The sequence below is a fragment of the Somniosus microcephalus genome, chromosome 27 (genome assembly GCF_052327205.1).
Source record: "Somniosus microcephalus isolate GS21.2 chromosome 27, FLI_Smic_1.0, whole genome shotgun sequence".
Classification (NCBI taxonomy): Eukaryota; Metazoa; Chordata; class Chondrichthyes; order Squaliformes; family Somniosidae; genus Somniosus; species Somniosus microcephalus.
The window spans coordinates 7648135-7666353 of NC_141013.1; the positions used below are offsets into that span (position 1 = coordinate 7648135).

An 18219-nucleotide genomic window follows, 5' to 3' on the forward strand; every position below is an offset into this window, starting at 1 on the left:
AGGAGTGGGAGGGCGGATTAATTTTTAGCATCAGAGCAAAAGTTTGGAGGGGGGGAGAGAGAGTGAAACAAAAAAAGTTTTTTTTAAGGGGAAAAAAGGATTTTTTCTTCTTGTTGCTGCATAAAACCTGAAGCGAAAGAGAGAGGACAAAAAAACCGAGTGATTCATCGTCTCTCTTTCAAAGCAGTGAAGGCAGAGGCACTCAATCGAGAGAGCGGAGTGTTTCCGAGTTCTCTCCCCCGCAGCAGCGCCGTGCGGAGGCTGAAACTGACGGGCGCTGAAACAAACTTTGGACAAACTTTTGGGGAGAAGTTTCGGAGGGCGGTCGGTCCGGAGGCGGGTAATCTATATATTTTTTTGGTGAGGGGTTGCTGAGAAAAAAGAAGACGGATTAATAAGGCCGGGTGCTAGGAGGGGTTGTGGGTTGGCGGGGGGTGGGAGGGGGGGGAGGTTGGAGGGAAAAAAAAATGTCTTCGATCTTGCCTTTCACTCCCCCGATTGTCAAACGCCTGCTGGGCTGGAAAAAAGGCGAGCAGAACGGGCAGGAGGAGAAATGGTGCGAAAAAGCGGTGAAAAGTTTGGTCAAAAAACTCAAAAAGACCGGTCAGCTGGACGAGTTGGAAAAGGCGATCACCTCGCAGAATGTGAACACAAAGTGTATCACCATCCCCAGGTAACAAACACGTTGTGTCTGTCTTGCGATCGGAAAAAAAAATGGTTTAAAAAAAAAAAAAAATTCTTAATGAAAAGGGAGTTTCTAAATCGGCACTTAATTGTTTTTTTTGTTGCAAATTTTCTTTTTTAATTTCAAAGTGAATTTCATTTTTTAAGGGGAAAAAACGAATTTCATTCAAGATTTGATGTCTCCCCCTTTTTTTTGCGTTTATTTTGGATCTGTGTGGGGGGGGGTGGAGGGTGAACTATATCAAAATGAACCACCTGTATTCATTGTGGAATGTTATTTTTTGTCTATGAAAATGTCCTTGCCTGGCATGTGTGGGTGACAGTTGCACTTAAATCCATTCTAAGAGGATGCAGAATACCATAGCTTGCCAGTTAAAATGAGTCAACTGAGCAAAAATAACAGGACAGTTCTACCAGGTTGACTTGTGGTGTGTGTAACAATTTGCTTTATTTATGAGTGGGGGGGCTTCTTAGAATTTTTTGACACCCTCTTGGGGGAGGGGGACCCCCCCCCCCCTGTAAATATTTATGCAATCCTAGGGACTTGCTTGACCTTACCTTCCGGGAGACAGTGTCATCTAGCCAAAGGAAAAACAGTTACCATTGGAGGAAACGCTTTTATTATGGCACAGCAGCCACACACACAAAAATAAAGGGTCAGTAAGACGGTTTAAAAAAAAAATATATAGACTAGGTAATTCTCGAGTCACTGTTTTGTGGAGTGAGGTTACACAGCCCTGGATGGTCAGAAATCTGATCTTGCGGACCACTGTGGACCCTGTAGAGATTGTGGACCCTGGTTTGAAATCCCACGCTGTAATACCATAAACCCATTCTTCTCTTGTGGTGCAGTCAAAATGCAACTAGACTGGCACTGAAACCCGGTCAACGGACAACCCTACTCCATTAGTAATATTACTAGTGAGAAACCGACCAGAGGGCCGCAGGTCTCGTATCCATCTGTACAGGGTCAGAGATGCTTGGTTTCGGGAATAGCAGATCATTTTGCAAAAAGTATTTGGGTTGAACCACTCAGCCGGTTTTGCTTTGCCCTGGAGCTGCAGTTAATACTGCAAGTGCGGGCTGAGTCTAGAGTCGGGGCCTAACCTCACACCGGGGCACTGTAGTATCAGACTGGCTCCTTGGAGGAGCCTTGCACGGCTTCGATCTGGAGCCAGTTGAGACCTTGGCGCCCAACTTCCACTCGCCCACAAGTTTAGTGACCGAGCAAAGCCGAAACTAATGCTAACTTGGTGTAAATGCACATGAGAGTATTTTGGGGTGGGTGTGGATTTAATCGAACATCGTTGGACTTTTTTTTAACAGTAACGATTCTAGTTCTTGTCTGTTTCTGGGGAGCTTTATAATTTTCATTTTTAAATTTCGTCTTGGATATCACACTGTGCTTTGTGCATGGTGAGTGACTGGAGAGTGTGGCATGTAAGAAGTTGGAATCATTTCTGATTGACCTGAGCAGGTTGACTCTCGTTGGGTCGCACCATAAACAGGCACAGCAGACCCGTGCAATCTCATGGATTTTACATTTTTTATAATCAATACATGCTCTTGGATCGCTTTCTAATATGGTGTTAAAATTACTGTAGATATTTTTGGGATTTGCTTTTGGGGTCTGTTTAGTTGTAAGCCACATCATAAGTACAAAAAAAAAATGACTCCTAATCTTCTCCCCCCCCTCTCCAAATGTTGCTGACTCGTGCTGGGGGACTGGTGTTGGCCGCACTCTGGTACCTCAGCCAAGTGGTCATTCTACATATTTGAACGTGGCAGGTTCTCTCGAAGCCCAAGCCTTCAGTACCCTTTTCAGTGTCCGTGGTAGTTCAGTGGGTAGCGCACTCGCCTCTGAGTCAGAAGGTTGTGGGTTCAAGTCCCCACTCCAGAGGCTTGAGCACAAAAATCTAGGCTGACATTCTAGCGCAATGCTGAAGGAGTGCTGCACTGTCGGAGGTGCCGTCTTTCGGATGAGACATTTAAAAACCGAGGCCCCGTCTGCTCTCTCAGGTGGATGTTAAAGATCCCATGGCACTATTTCGAAGAAGAGCAGGGGTGTTCTCCCTGGTGTCCTGGCCAATATTTATCACTAAAAACAGATTATCTGGTTATTATCACATTGCTGTTTGTGGGAGCTTGCTGTGTGCATATTGGCTGCCACGTTTCCCACATTACAACAGTGACTACGCTTCAAAAGTACTTCATTTTCTGTAAAGTGCTTTGGGATATCCGGTGGTCGTAAGAGGCGCTATATAAATGCAAGTCTTTCTTTCTAAACCCTCTCCATTGGATTGGTTTTCCATTCCTCTTGCTACTACTCTCTGAAGTGCCGTGGAACACTTTGTTGCATTAATAGAAAGGGAAGTTTTTGTTGATTGATGCTGATTTCAGGAACAACTCAAAAGATAGTGTTACCAACCTGTTCTCAATCCTGTTTAATTCCATGATTCAGTGGTTTCTTTTTTTTGGTAAAATAGATCTTTTTACCAGCTTTACTGGTGAGGACTTTTGCCAAATTTGAACCAGAAAGAGTCGATTAGAGTGGGGTCTCAATTTTGGAATTGGAGCATTTTTGACGGCATCGTGTACCAGCAACAACTTGTGTTTGTGCAGTGTTCCTCCCGTCCAGCATCTTGGAAAACTTTACACGGTAGTGAGGTGGGCCCCAAACGGGAAGTAAGTGAACGTAAAGGGGGAGGGCAAAGAGGAAATGTGGTCTCGGAAAAGCTCTCCAGAGGGCAGAAGTGTTGTACCTGAAGATCAGCCTCCGATGGTGGAAGAGAGCAGGAGACCAGCAGTAATCCATCATTATCACAACCAATTTATTGGCCTCTTTACAAGACACATAAGTCACACGCTTTCATAAACATTGATCAATAGGGGTAATTTTCCTGAATTTATGACAGTGACTCTCCCCTCACTTCTCTCTCCCAGTGCTCCTCACTCTGTGTGACAGTCTGGTCCTAATCTCTGGATCTGCCTCCCTCTTGTCTTCCGGATGAGACGTTAAACCGAGGCCCCGTCTGCTCTCTCAGGTGGACGTAAAAGATCCTACGGCACTATTTTGAAGAAGAGCAGGGGAGTTCTCTCTGGTGCCCTGGGGCCAATATTTATCCCTCAATGAACATCACTAAAACAGATTATCTGGCCATTATCACATTGCTGTTTGTGGGAGCTTGCTGTGCGCAAATTGGCTGCTGCGTTTCCTACATTACAACAGTGACTACACTTCAAAAGTACTTAATTGGCTGTAAAGCGCTCAGAGACGTCTGTCAGTCATGGAAGGCACTATATAAATGCAAGTCTTGCTTGCTTCCTTCCTTCTCTCTTCAGCTTCAGGTTGATCTTTTTAACCGAGCATTCGGTCATCTCTTCTAATTCCTCTGCCATCACTTGATCCGTTCTTTCCTCTGAAGTGCCTCAGGACAATTTATTATGTTAAACACACTATACAAATGTAAGTTGTTGTATAGACAGCAGCTATTTTGTGCATAGTAATATCCCACAAACAGTAATCCAATAAATGACCGCTTAATGTGTTGTTGATGATTGGGGAGGAATTCTGGTCAAGTCACCAGAAGAACTTCCTGCTCTAATTCAGAAAATGCCATGGGATCTTTTACATTCACCTGAGAGAACAGACGGGGCCTCAGTTTAACATCTCATCTGAAAGACGGCACCTCTGACAATGTGTGACAGCTGCCACTCTAGATTTATGGACTCAAGTCCCGGAGCTGGGCTTGAGAACCTACAACCTTCTGACTCCGAGGTGGGAGTGCCAGCAACTGAAGCAAGCTGGCATTAAGAAAGCAAAGATTCAAACACTTGCCCATACTTCTCCATTCAGTATTTGCCTCTTGCAAGACCCTTCACTCTGCCTGCATACTGCAATCGTTGCATTGTCAGAATCTGTCATCGAGTGACACCATCGCAATGGGAATATCCGCTTCAAAAAAATCTATATATTATGATTCAAAAACTGATTTTTTTATTCATAATACATAAATTAAGATAAAGATACAAAAAAATCAGTGACATGTAATAGCAGCGAGCTTCCCCAGCACCCAGTGTCTCCAGAGTTCTCCCCCTTTGGTGTCAATGCACTCGATGGCGGGTGGAATTTGTTGGCGCTCAGGCAGGCTGTAGTTGTGGTGTCTAATGTAACAAGTTGTCCATGAAGTCTAGCGTCTTATTAATGTTCCTTTAGGAATGCTCTGCAATTGTTGCATCCTTTCCAGTTGTCACAGGTTATCCACATGCCTTGCGTCATAGAAACATAGAAGATAGGAGCGGGAGTAGGCCATTCGGCCCCTCGAGCTTGTTCCGCCATTCAATGAGATCATGGCTGATCATCCAAATTCAGTACCCGGTACCTGCTTTCTCCCCATATCCCTTGATCCCTTTAGCCTTAAGAAATATATCCAACTCCTTCTTGAATATATTTAATGAATTGGCCTCAACTGCCTTCTGTGGTAGAGAATTCCACAGGTTCACCACTCTCTAGGTGAAGAAATTCCTCCTCGTCTCAGTCCTAAATGGCCTACCCCTTATCCTTAGACTGTGATTCATAACTGATAAGAAGCAGATTGAATCATTTATACAGCCTCTTCAATTTTCTTTTTCTCTTTCTCTCGTTCTCTCCCTCTCTATCTATCTTTCTTTCTCCCTCTCTATCTTTCTTTCTTTCTTTCTCCCTCTCTATCTTTCTTTCTCTCCCTAAACCAACCTCATTTATTGATTGGAAGCGTTTCTGCAATATCTCGCCACTGCCTGTGTGCTGAATTCTCCTTGTTTATGCTGCGGGACCGATTCGGTGACTGACTGTGATGCCAGGGACGACTGTGCGGATGCTGATGCAGGAAAGTGGCTGCGCCGGCGGCGGTGATGGCCATTTCTATTTTCCGGTGGTGGTGATCTGCCTCCCAGGGTCAGGGGGAGCGAAGCCACTTTGCAAGGTGTGCTGCTTCACTTACGCTGGGTAGGAATGATTGACTATGACGGAAGCTGCTTTTATTTCATGGAAGACCCTTGCCAGTGGCAGATGTGCAGCTCCTGTCTTCCAGGCTGCTCGGCTCAGTAAATCCTAGCAAGTTGACTTGTTGAGTTGCAGGCGACTGTGCATCAGGATCTGGATACCACCGGAACCGGTCGTAACGCAGTATGAAAGTGGCTATAAATGGGGCGTTGGCAGTGCTTCTGTTTTTCTTTTATTGCCTGAACTTTTTTATTCAGTAACCGTGAAAGGCTGCAATACAGTAACCACTGCCCTGAATATCAATAAGTGGAGTGGCAAGATTTGCCAATCGAGAACCATCACCTGTGTATTCATGATCTCTGGGTAGAAATTAAGAATGTAATGTAGGTGTCAGCTGTGGCTCAGTGGGTAGCGCTTGTGCCTCTGAGTCAGAAGGTCGTGGGTTCGGGCCCCACTCCAGGGACTTGAGCACCAACTCAAAAGATTTCATCAAACTTGTGTGAATGTTCGGTAGCCTTCTTGTAGGCTATCCTTTATTGGTGAAAACATTTATTGATAGCCTGAAATTTCCACATTTCCTCAGGATGAGTACTGTAGTGCAGTACTGAGGGAGTGCTGCACTGTCAGAGGTGCCGTCTTTCGGATGAGACTTTAAACCGAGGCTCTGTCTGATCTCTCAGGTGGACGTAAATGACCCCATGACACTATTTGAAGAGCAGGGGCGTTCTCCCTGATGTCCTGGACAATATTTATCACTTCAAATCAAATCAAATCAAATCAACTTTTATTGTCATTGTTAGTGCACAAGTGCAGTACAACGAAATGTAGGCTTGCGGCTCCCAAGAGTGTACAATTTGGATTAGGACACTTAAACATTTCAACATACATTTGTACATATATATTAGCATAAATATGACCAAATTAACCAACGTCGCTTAAAAAAACCCAGATCATCTGGTCATTATCACATTGCTGTTTGTGGGAGCTTGCTGTGCGCAAATTGGCTGCTGCGTTTCCTATATTACAATAGTGACTACACTTCAAAAAAAGTACTTCATTGGCTGTAAAGTGCTTTGGGACGTCCTGAGGCCATGACAGGTGCTGTAGAAATGCCAAGCCTTTCTATTGATATTAAATCACTGGTGCAAATATAATCTTTACTCTGGTCCTTGAAAAAGGTCAACGCCTTATCCTGAGGAAATGTGGAAATTTCAGGCTATCAATAAATGTTTTCACCAATAAAGGATAACCTACAAGAAGGCTACCGAACATTCGCACGAGTTTGATGAAATCTTTTGAGTTGCTGCTGTTTAAAATCCTTGCCAATTCTTTCATGAGTCACACCTAAGCCGTAGAGCTGCAAAGAAGGTTTCAGTAAATGTTTCTCGTGTTCCTAGTAGACGGCAGCAGCGGCTGTGTCTAAAACCATCGGTTCATAGAATCTTACAGCACAGAAGGGAGACCATTCGGCCCATCGTGCTTATGCCAGCTCTTTTGAAAGAGCTCTCCAATTAGTCCCACTCTTACCCCGTGGCCAGGCAAATTTTCTCCCCTTCGATTATTTATTTTCATTTATACTTCTTATTCATTTAGTTTGTCTTTTATGAATTTTGCGGCCTGGAGGTTTGGAAAGGGCCGCTCTTGTCACCGATGCCTCAGTGGTGGTTAAATCGTTTAATCAAGCAAGAAGATCTTGTTGGTATCGGCGTCTTGGCACCTATGCTAATTAGTTGGAACATTTGATGGGGTTCTGAGACTCCATGCTACGCCACCCACACCGGCGAAACGGTGGGGACCATGAGCCTCCGTCGACCGTAGTGCTTTTATTCACGAGGTGGTCGGGGCAGCCTGAACCTTGCATTTATTTATTGCATTGCATCAAAAAATAGCGCCTTTCACAACCTGAGAATGTCCCAAATACTTTACAGCTGACGAAGTACTTTTGAAGCACAGCCTCTGTTGTAATGTAGGAAACACGGCAGCCAATATGCGCACAGCAAGCTCCCACAAACAGCAATGAGACAAATGATTAGATGATCTGTTATGAACGCAGAAAATGCTGGAAAATGATGGCCTGAAATTTCCACCTTCCCTAAGGACAAGGTGTTTTTTTTTAGTGATGTTGATTGAGGGATAAATATTGACCCAGGACACCGGGGAGAACTCCCCTGCTCTTCTTCGAAATAGTGGCCGTGGGATCTTTTACATCCACCTGAGAGGGCAGACGTCTTGGTTTAACGTCTCAACTGATAAGACCGCACCTCCACCAGTGCAGCACTCCCTCAGTACTGCACTGGTTTGCCCGCCTGAGGGTAGATTTTTACAGTTCGGGTTTGTAATTACCAGGTTGGACTTGAGTTTTTTTTTTGAGCTGGAGGCTTTTCTTGCTGCCCCAGGCCTGTGTTGCTCATTACTAATGGTGTGTGCGGTATTTTCAACAGGTAGCCGAGGTTATAAATCGGGCTGCCACTGTGAGCTGGCCCGTTACCCTCGCCCCCCCCCCCCCACCAGCGGCACTGGTTCTCCGTTAACTGGCAGTAGTTGTTGTGTTTTTAGGAAATCTATCCAGTGAGAACAGTGGACCGTGGAAGTGGTTTCCAGCTGCCCAAAGAATATATTTTTTTAAGCTCTTGTGTTAGGCTGCTAAATTTAACAATGCCTGGTGTGTTTGTGGCTATACTCACATTTAACCACAGCAGCCCTCGAGCACCCACACCTCCTCGCAGCTACATTCAGTACAGTTGCAGTTTATGAGCTCCTGGGGCCTTTTCAGTATTGTGCTTCAAACTGTTGGCAGTGTTGTCACCGCTACGCAGATACTCTCTTTCCCTGATAGAATAGCATCGGTTCTTGTTGTTGAGAGACCTCGGGGAAGGAGCAAGGACCACGGTGCAGGAAGTCAAGGTTGAAAAGAGCAGAAATAACAGACTGCGTGTTGTACAAGGTTAGACACGGGCCTTCCATTTCAGGGATCTAGTGATGGCTAGGCCCTCCAGGAATTTCAAGCCCTGTAATCTCTAATATAACATTTGTGATCTACAATCACTTTGCTCATCAAGTTTACTGATTTTGGCCATTTTGTCATTTTTTTACTATTTTATTTATTAATTCCTGGGATGTGGGCGTCGCTGGCAAGGCCAGCTTTTTATTGCCCTTGAGAAGGTGGTGGTGAGCCGTCTTCTTGAGCCGCTGCAGTCCGTGTGGTGAAGGTACTCCCACAGTGCTGTTGGGGAGGGAGATCCAGGATTTTGACCCAGCGACGATGAAGGAACGGCGATATATTCCCAAGTCAGGATGGTGTGTGACTTGGAGGGGAACTTGGAGGTGGTGGTGTTTCCCATGCTCCTGCTGCCCTTGTCCTTCTAGGTGGAAGAGGTCGTGGGTTTGGGAGGTGCTGCCGAAGAAGCCTTGGGGAAGTTCTAAATCTTTGCATTTATACAACGCCTTAGCGCAGTGTCAACAGTGAGTTACTTTTGAAGTGAATGTAACTGTTGTTATGAAGGTGAATGCAATAGCCATTCTGTGGCAGCAATGTCCCACAAACAGCAATGAGGTGAATGAGCAGTTAATCTAGTTTTTCTCTTGGTGTTGGTTGGGGAGGAATGTTGGGGGGCGGATATTGGAGAACCCCGTTCCCCCAGCTGTTTTTCAAATAGTACCATGGGGCTCTTTAATGTCCTCCTGAATCACTGGAACAGAGGGACAGGGGCTCAGTTTAACATCTCGTCTGAAAGAAGTCGCAGTACAAAGCCACATCTCCTTACTAAGATCGCTTGACAATTTGGTCGTTTCACCTGATACCAGGGGTGAATTGAATAGTTTGTCAAACAGGTGATTGCTGAGAAGCAGGAGGAGAGGGTGTTTCTTGAACATGGGGCTCTCACTTTGTGTCATTTCAAAATGCATCTGGAGTTAGGTCCACAGAACTTGAGAGACTAGGGGCTAGAAATTCGATATAGCCAAGGAATGGGCGGTGTTTAGACTAAAAATGGTTAAGCAGCGCTATTTGAAAATCATCTAGACTGGATGCAAAATTCGTCCTCACTCCTCATTAAAATGATTGCAGCCATGATTCTTATCTAATAACCCAAGCTCATTGGCATTACGCTGAAAAGACAGACCAATATTGGGTGTAGTCTAAACGCAAGTAATGATTGCCAGCGGCTTTTAACATTACTTAAAGGGGAGGTTCATTGATGTTGCAGCACCTCATTCTCGGCATTGTTGGATGTGGTGTGCAGCTGCCTCAACAACCATAGGAAGGACAAGGAGAATGAACATAGGAACAGGAGTAGGCCATTTCACCCCTTGAGCCTGTTCCGCCATTCAATGAGATCATGGCTGATCTGCGACCTAACTCCATATACCCACCTTTGGCCCATATCCCTTAATACTTTTGGTTAACAGAAGGCTATCAATCTCAGATTTTTAAATTAAGGAGCACTTCTTTACAAATCCTGATGGCAGATCGCCGCCCCAGGGAGAGAGCCCGGAGGTTTTCAGATGAAGCTTTGGAGACATTGGTTTTAGCGGTGAAGAGAAGGCAGGCAGTCCTGTATCTGCCAACTGGCAAGAGGCCCTCGCCACAAGTCTGCCGCACTATGGGGAGGGAGGTGGCCCACCACGTCACAGGCAGCACTGTGGTCCCCAGGACTCGCACCCACTGCAGGAGGAAGTTTAACGAGCTCACCCAGGTGGTCAGGGTGAGCGAAGGCTTCAACAAATACTACATACCGCCATCTGTACCACAAGCTTCATACATTGCTCAACGCACCACATCCCCAGCACTGAGCCACCAACAATCTCTACCTAGCAACACTCACCCACATCTCACACCTTGCACTCACACCTTGCACACAATGACAGCTATTCAACTATGGCAGGCACAAGAGTCATTAGTTATTAGAATTCATGTCATGCGTAATAGGTTTATAGATACATTTATTAAGTGTGTTTGGAATATTTTGTGGTCGGTCTCAATTCACTTTTTTGCCCAGGAGGATGCTGTGATACCCCATGAGACAGGGATTGTGTGATGGGGATGTGGTGAGCTACGGGGATCTGGGGTTTCATTCATGCGAATCGGAGTCTGATGAGCCGGTCACGGACAGCCTGTCCAGAAGGCCGATTGTCTTGCTGCCTCCGCCCTCCCTCCTGTTCGTCCTCGTCCTCCTCATCCTCCTCTGCCTCGTCGTCGTCCTGAGGTAATCCCGCAGCCCCCATGACTGTGAGGAAGAGTTGTGAGCAGAAGCCTCTTAACAAATAATGAGTGACTTCTGCACTTGAATCAACACTCCCTGTCACCAACAAAACTTGAAATAATTAAAGAAAGCTGTTTCAGTTGCAGGAAGTAGTAAACAGGCACTGAAACTGCAGAACCATGTTAGTTGCAGCGGATTGGGGCCGGTGCCTTTAAACATCGTTGCTGCAGCCTGCTTCCTGCTGGCAGATGCCAGCTCTCCCTGTCGTTGTTCCGCGCTGCCGTTAAGGTAAGTGGCTATAAGGAAGTTGGGAGATTGGATGTCCAGTGAGTGTTGCACACTCACTGATGTCACGATCTCCATGATGGCGAGGTCCCCGGCGATCCACTTCAGCACTATGGCGTGCGGCGCTGGAACCTGCATCAGCTGTCGTTACAGCTGTCAACGGCGTTTTATCGCCATCTTGTGGCGCAAACCACGCAAATTTCTCCCCCCCTCGGTCCCAAACCTAGGTTAAGTTAAAGTTACATAAGTTTAAGGTTTAACGTTCAGTAGAGGCTACATCAAGGGAGCAGCAGACATGAGATGCTGTGCATTACCATTTATTTTGAATAAGGACCATCTATAATTGTGTTTATATTCATCTAAGTACAAAGAGCACACTGTGAAGAGAGGAGGATAATTTAGTGCTTACAATTAAAACCTGCAAGCGAGAAGGACGGAAAGCAGATCTCCTTCCGTCTTTCTTTGCTCTTGCAATTAACAGGTTGTTAAAACCCAAACCTGGTATCAGCTAACCACTACTTCTTGATAGTGCTCATCTTCTCTATTACTCTTTACAGCTCAAGTGGTGTTTTGCACCTTAGGCCTTGGCTCTTCGCCTGGATTTCTCAATTGAAAAATAATTTCTCTAGCAAAGAGAAGGCTGGGGGTGGCGGGGGGTGGGTGATGGAGGGGTGACATGAGAGAAGTCTTTGAGGATTTGATAGGGTAGACGTAGAGAAGATGTTTCCAATTGTGGGGGAGACCTAAACTGGGGGCCATAAATATAAGATAGTCACTAATAAATCCACTGGGGCATTCGGGAGAAACCTCTTTACCCAGAGAGTGGGAGAATGTGGAACTCGCTACCACAGGGAGTGGTTGAAGCGAATAGCGTAGAAGCTAGATAAGCACATGAGGGAGAAAAGACTAGAAGCATATGCTGATGGTATTAGATGAAGAGACTCGTGCAGCATAAACACTGGCATAAATCAGTTGGGCTGAATGGCCTGTTTCAGTGCTGTAGACTCTATGTAATTCTAATTTAAGAAGAAATGCTTCTGATTAAGGATAAAATTAGGACATTCCAGATGGCAAGATTTTTGTTCCTTCAACAAACCTTTGTCTGCTTTTTAAAGGTTTTTAAAAAAAATTGTCCTCTCTGTTATGTCACATTCCCTTGTCTCACAGAGTGCTTTTTAAACTCTGGTTGATCCAAGTCATACTACTAATTATAGTCTTTGTGTTTCTCATAAGGACCATTTCTTGTTTCCCTATTCTCTAGCCAGAAGCAGCTGTAAATCAATATTTCCCCCAGGGTCTTTTGATTGAACCAGTACGTTGGAAAAAATCATACCTTAAACCGGTGTGCATTAGTTTGTGTTTGACACACTTATTGTGCAGTGCTCATAATCCATTACATTCAAGCGTTCCCATTTTGATGACCACCATTGGCTCAGGCATGTGATCTGGTGCTTTATTTATTTAATTATTCTTAGGATATGGGTGTTGCTGAACAAGGCCAGCATTTATTGCCCATCCCTAATTGCCTTCTTGAACCGCTGCAGTCCGTGTGGTGAAGGTGCTCCCACAGTGCTGGTAGGGAGGGAGTTCCAGGATTTTGACCCAGTGACGATCAAGGAACAGCTGATATTTTTCCAAGTCAGGATGATGTGGCTTAGGGGGGAACTTGGGAGATGATGGTGTTCCCGTGTGCCTGCTGCCCTTGTCCTTCTAGGTGGTAGAGGTTGCGGGTTTGGGAGGCGCTGCCGAAGAAGCCTTGGCGAGTTGCTGCAGTACATCTTGTAGATGGTACACACTGCAGCCACGGTATGCCGGTGGTGGAGGGAGTGAATGTTTAAGGTGGTGGATGGGGTGCCGATCAAGCGGGCTGCTTTGTCCTGGATGGTGTCGACCTTCTTGAGTGTTGTTGGAGCTGCTCTCATCCAGGCAAGTGGCGAGTATTCCATCACACTCCTGACTTGTGCCTTGTAGATGGTGGAAAGGCTTTGGGGAGTCAGGAGGCGAGACACTCGCCGCAGGATACTCAGCCTCTGACCTGCTCTTATAGACACACTACTTATGTGGCTGGTCTGGTTAAGTTTCTGGTCAATGGTGACCCTCCAGGACTTGCGCACCACCAAGGGGGCGGGAAGCGGTTACTTGCTCACAACGCCCCACGTTTCTTCAATCTCAGACCCAGATGGACGCAGTGGGGAACCCGTAAGTAAAAGCCACTTGGCCTCAGCTTTGGGATTGGCAAATCAGCCAGCGCCCTTTCCTGATTGTTATCCAGAACCCCTTGCTGAAAGTGTCTATGCTTGGATATCCGTTAAGGTCAGAATTAGCCCCAAGTACGATGCCTGCTGTGGTTAGAAGCCAGCTGACACTAAGGGGGAGAAATTGGGTGAGTAGCGCCTAAAGAGGCAGTCAGTGGCTGTAGCGCCACTGGCTGCGTCTCCTGCGCTATTCAGTAGGGGCGCTAATGGTGGCGTTAGGCTTTTGCGCTGCGCCGCAACCGATGACGTCATCGGTGTGCGCAGTGCCCCATTCGCGATATTTGGTAGTGAACGCCGCAGTTGCGCCGCTCGCTACCCGCGCCCGGTTCACGGGGCTTTACTGTGTCGGTAGCAGCGCAAGTTAAGGTGGAGGTGCGGGAAGCGGCCACCTGCCAGCACCTCCGTCCCCGGCCTCCTAACCCCCCCCCCCCCCCGCGGCATTGCCAGCTGTTTCCCGAGAGCCCGGCACTTCTCCTTGGTGCCGGGCTCATTTGCTGGCACTCGCGATCGGGGTTCGCGCTGTTGCAGGCACCTCCCCCTTAACAGTGGGAGGAAGGCCTGCAGTACCGCAGCGTGCCGCACACGCTGCGGCACGTTGCGCTGCGATAATCAGTTTCAGCGCCCTAAGAGGGACGCGGAGCGCCTCGAGCCTCGCCCCGTGTCCCTCGAGCGGCACTGAAACTGAATTTCTGGCGATCGGTATCACTCCGATCGCTGCGCTAATTCCTGCGCTCAGGCGACTTTTGCACCCCAACCCAATTTCTAGGCCTAAATGTCTAGGATCACCGATGAATATTGGCCAATTGGGTAAGTTAGCAGAGGGCAACAGGTGCTTGTGACACTGTAGGGGTACTCTAGCATAGTGGTTATGTTACTGGACTAGTAATCCAGAGGTTTGGACTAATGATCCAGAGACGTGAGTTCAAATCCCACCGGGGGGATTTAAATTCAGTTAATTAAATAAATTTGTATTTAAAAAGCTAGTATTGTCGTAAAAACCCATTTGGTTCACTAATGTCCTTTTAGAAGGAAATTTGCTGTCCTTACCCATAGCAATGTGGTTGACTCTTAATTGCCCTTTGAAATGGTCTAACAAGCCATTCAGTTGTACCAAACCGCTACGACAAAGCGGTTCAATAAGGTGGCTCACCACCACCTTCTCAAGGGCAATTAGGGATGGGCAATAAATACCGGCCTTGCCAGCGACGCCCACATCGAATAAATAAAAAACTCCAGTAAGGAGTCAATTCCTGCAGGAGGGAAGAGGAGAAATTCGTGGGGAAAAAAGAGTAATTTTCTCAAGAAATGAGACTGGAAGGAGTTGGTGAGGCACTCGACCCCTTCGAATCCCAGCTCTTGAGGCATTTTAGCCTCTGTACTCGCACTTCACAGAGGCACTCTGCCCCCACCCTGTCCACCAGTTCACAGAGGCACTCTGCCCCCACCCCGTCCACCAGTTCACAGAGGCACTCTGTCCCCACCCCTCCACCAGTTCACAGAGGCACTCTGCCCCCACCCCTCCACCAGTTCACAGAGGCACTCTGTCCCCACCCCCTCCACCAGTTCACAGAGGCACTCTGCCCCCACCCCTCCACCAGTTCACAGAGGCACTCTGTCCCCACCCCCTCCACCAGTTCACAGAGGCACTCTGCCCCCACCCCGTCCACCAGTTCACAGAGGCACTCTGCCCCCACCCCCTCCACCAGTTCACAGAGGCACTCTGCCCCCACCCCGTCCACCAGTTCAGAGGCACTCTGTCCCCACCCCCTCCACCAGTTCACAGAGGCACTCTGCCCCCACCCCTCCACCAGTTCACAGAGGCACTCTGTCCCCACCCCCTCCACCAGTTCACAGAGGCACTCTGCCCCCACCCCGTCCACCAGTTCACAGAGGCACTCTGCCCCCACCCCCTCCACCAGTTCACAGAGGCACTCTGCCCCCACCCCGTCCACCAGTTCAGAGGCACTCTGTCCCCACCCCCTCCACCAGTTCACAGAGGCACTCTGCCCCCACCCCTCCACCAGTTCACAGAGGCATTCTCCCTTCCTGTCGCCGCAGTTCACAAACAGATAGGAGCAGGAGTAGGCCATTCGGCCCCTCGAGCCTGTTCCGCCATTTAATGAGACCATGGCTGATCATCCAAACTCAGTACCCTGTCCCTGCTTTCTCCCCATATTCCTTGATCCCTTTAGCCTTAAGAAATATATCTAACTCCTTCTTGAATATATTTAATGAATTGGCCTCAACTGCCTTTTGTGGTAGAGAATTCCACAGGTTCACCACTCTCTGGGTGAAGAAATTCCTCCTCATCTCAGTCCTAAATGGCTTATCCCTTATCCTTAGACCATGACCCCTGGTTCTGGACTCCCCGACCATTGGGAACATCCTTCCTGCATCCAGTCTGTCTAGTCCTGTCAGAATTTTATAAGTTTCAATGAGATCCCCTCTCATTCTTCTAAACTCCAGCGAGTATAAGCTCAATCGACCCAATCTCTCCTCATACGTCATTCCTGCCATCCCAGGTATCAGCCTGGTGAATCTTCGCTGCACTCCCTCCATGGCAAGAACATCCTTCCTCACTGGGGGAGAGAAGTCCGGATCCATCACGAGACCAGCAGTTGGTATTTTTTACAGCACAAGGCGTGGTCCCGGAGTAGTGGTGTCGGGTTTGAGCTGCAGCAGGGAGAAGTTGTTTGAGGAGCAACTCCACAGCGGTTTCCCAGTCTTGGAAGCAGCAAATCGGCGTTTGTATCACAAGCTCGCCCATTTTCCGCCTGTCTATGTCCCAGTAAATAAACTCAAGAGGCAATCGGATGTGTTTCTGGAGAGGGAAGGGATGTGGTGAGAAAGCTAGGAATGGGATCAACCAAAAACTGCTTGCACTTTTTGGGTCTAATTGCCCTTCACCACCTTCACACGACATGAACGCATGGTCGCTAGCATAAATGAAAAGGCTCTGGGGAGGGGTGAACTTTCTGAAATCTGCCTTCAGTGGTTTCCCATGTGGAAAAAGATAAAGAATTCAACTTTCTAGAATGTGACGGCCTGTTGTGTGTTTGTGCTTTTTGACTCCCATGTGCTTTTTATCAGCTGCTCGTGCTGGTGCCTGACGGACACCCCCCTCGCCTCTTTGTTGGCACATGCCCAAGAGCAAGAGCGGTATTTCCTGCCAATCAAAACCTGTGTGTATAAAGAGCCAGGTCAAAGTAGATTCCCCCTGCACATGTGACAACGAGAAAAAGAAGATAAGCAGGCATTTCCTGTCAAAATTTTAACTGTTTAATAGTGTGTCGGGAACATGCAGTAGGCTCTGAGAAATGCCTGTTGGGTGATTTGCACCACAGTGCTCAAATTCATCAGCTGTCGGACCCTGTTGTGGTTTTTCCTTGGTGTTGCTAGGAGCAGCCATTTTGAATGAGACTCTCAGTGGCTGAGTGTGCACAAGGCACAGACTGCGGTAATGCGGACCTTTTGTGTACAGCTTGGCTCCATTAGCAGCACTTTCACCACTGAGTCAGAAGATTGGGGTTTTGAAGCTCGACACAAGGACTTGAGGGCATCTTTGAGGCTGGCACTCCAGTGCTGTCCTGAGGGAGAGTTACATACAGAGTCCACGGCTCCGAAACAGGCCATTTGGCACAACTGGTCCGTGCCGGTGTTTGTGCTCCACACGAGCCTCCTCCCACCCCTCTTCATCTCACCCTATCAGCATATCCTTCTACAATAGCAAAATACTGCAGATGCTGGAAATCCGAAATAACAACAGAAAATGCTGGAAAAACTCAGCAGGCCAGGCAACATCTGTGGAGAGAAAATAGAGTCAACGTTTCAGGTGAAACCTATCACCATCTCGTCTCGTTTTGAATACCTCTTAATGTCTCTTTAGTTCTCTCCCAGCCTGGCCTCTTAATCGATTTCATTACATGTGCTTCTTTAGTCTTGACAAAGGGTTCACCTGAAACGTTGACTCTATTTTCTCTCCACGGATGTTGCCTGGCCTGCTGAGTTTTTCCAGCATTTTCTGTTGTTATTTCAGCATATCCTTCTGTTCCTTTCTCCCTCATGTACTTATCGAGCTTCCCTTTTAAATGCATCTATACTATTCGCCCCAACCACTCCCTGTGGCAGCGAGTTCCACATTCTCACTACTCTTTGGGTAAAGAAGTTTCTCCTGAATTGCCTATTGGGTCCATTAGTGACTATCTTATATTTAAGGCCCCTAGTGTTGTATCATCACCAGCAAGGTTCTTGGGTTGAAATGTTGAAGTAAAATCTGATGGTTCAGTTGGATGTAATCGTCCCACGGCTCTATCTGAAGAAGAGCAGTGAGCTTTCTTGGTGTCCCTGCCAACAACGTTCCCTCAACAAACACCCCCAGTGACAGATTCATTGCTTGTTCCTAGCTGTTGGTGAGATATTCCTGGCACAGAATGGCTACTGCACTTGTTCATCATCATCAAGGCAGCACTTCCTCAATACTGCACGAAAGTTTGCGTGCTCAAATCCCAGAGAGGGCCATGAAGCCGTAACCTGTGTCTGAAGAGACAATAAGTGCTACAAATTGAGCCAGGTTGACTCCGTCAGTAGCACTTAATCAAGTACGGACTTCTCCCAGATCATTTGTAGTCTGTTGAGGCTGCAGGAGTCAGTTGGGACCTCTTTGTATTTTGATCTGAATTAACCCAGTCCAGATCAGTTTGGAATCGTGCCCTATTGTCTCTGCTCACATCAGGTAAATGGAGCAACACATGTTATGCAGACATTATTTAACAAAAAAGATACAGATCAGGCAAATGCTTTTTTGCGCTAT

At 47.2% G+C, this 18219-nt stretch overlaps 1 protein-coding gene across 2 annotated transcripts in view; it reads left to right on the plus strand.

Moving 5' to 3' along the window:
• Nucleotides 1-439: 439 nt before the first annotated feature.
• LOC147099940 (SMAD family member 3) overlaps nt 440-18219 on the plus strand; it is a 128707-nt gene continuing 110927 nt past the window's right edge. The window contains exon 1 of one of the 2 annotated variants that reach the window (XM_085968438.1): nt 440-673. In XM_085968438.1, the coding sequence (XP_085824564.1) occupies nt 468-673 (206 nt within the window). In that variant the 5' untranslated portion in view covers nt 440-467. The remainder of the gene's footprint in view (nt 674-18219) is intronic. The other variant, XM_085968439.1, reaches the window with a different exon arrangement.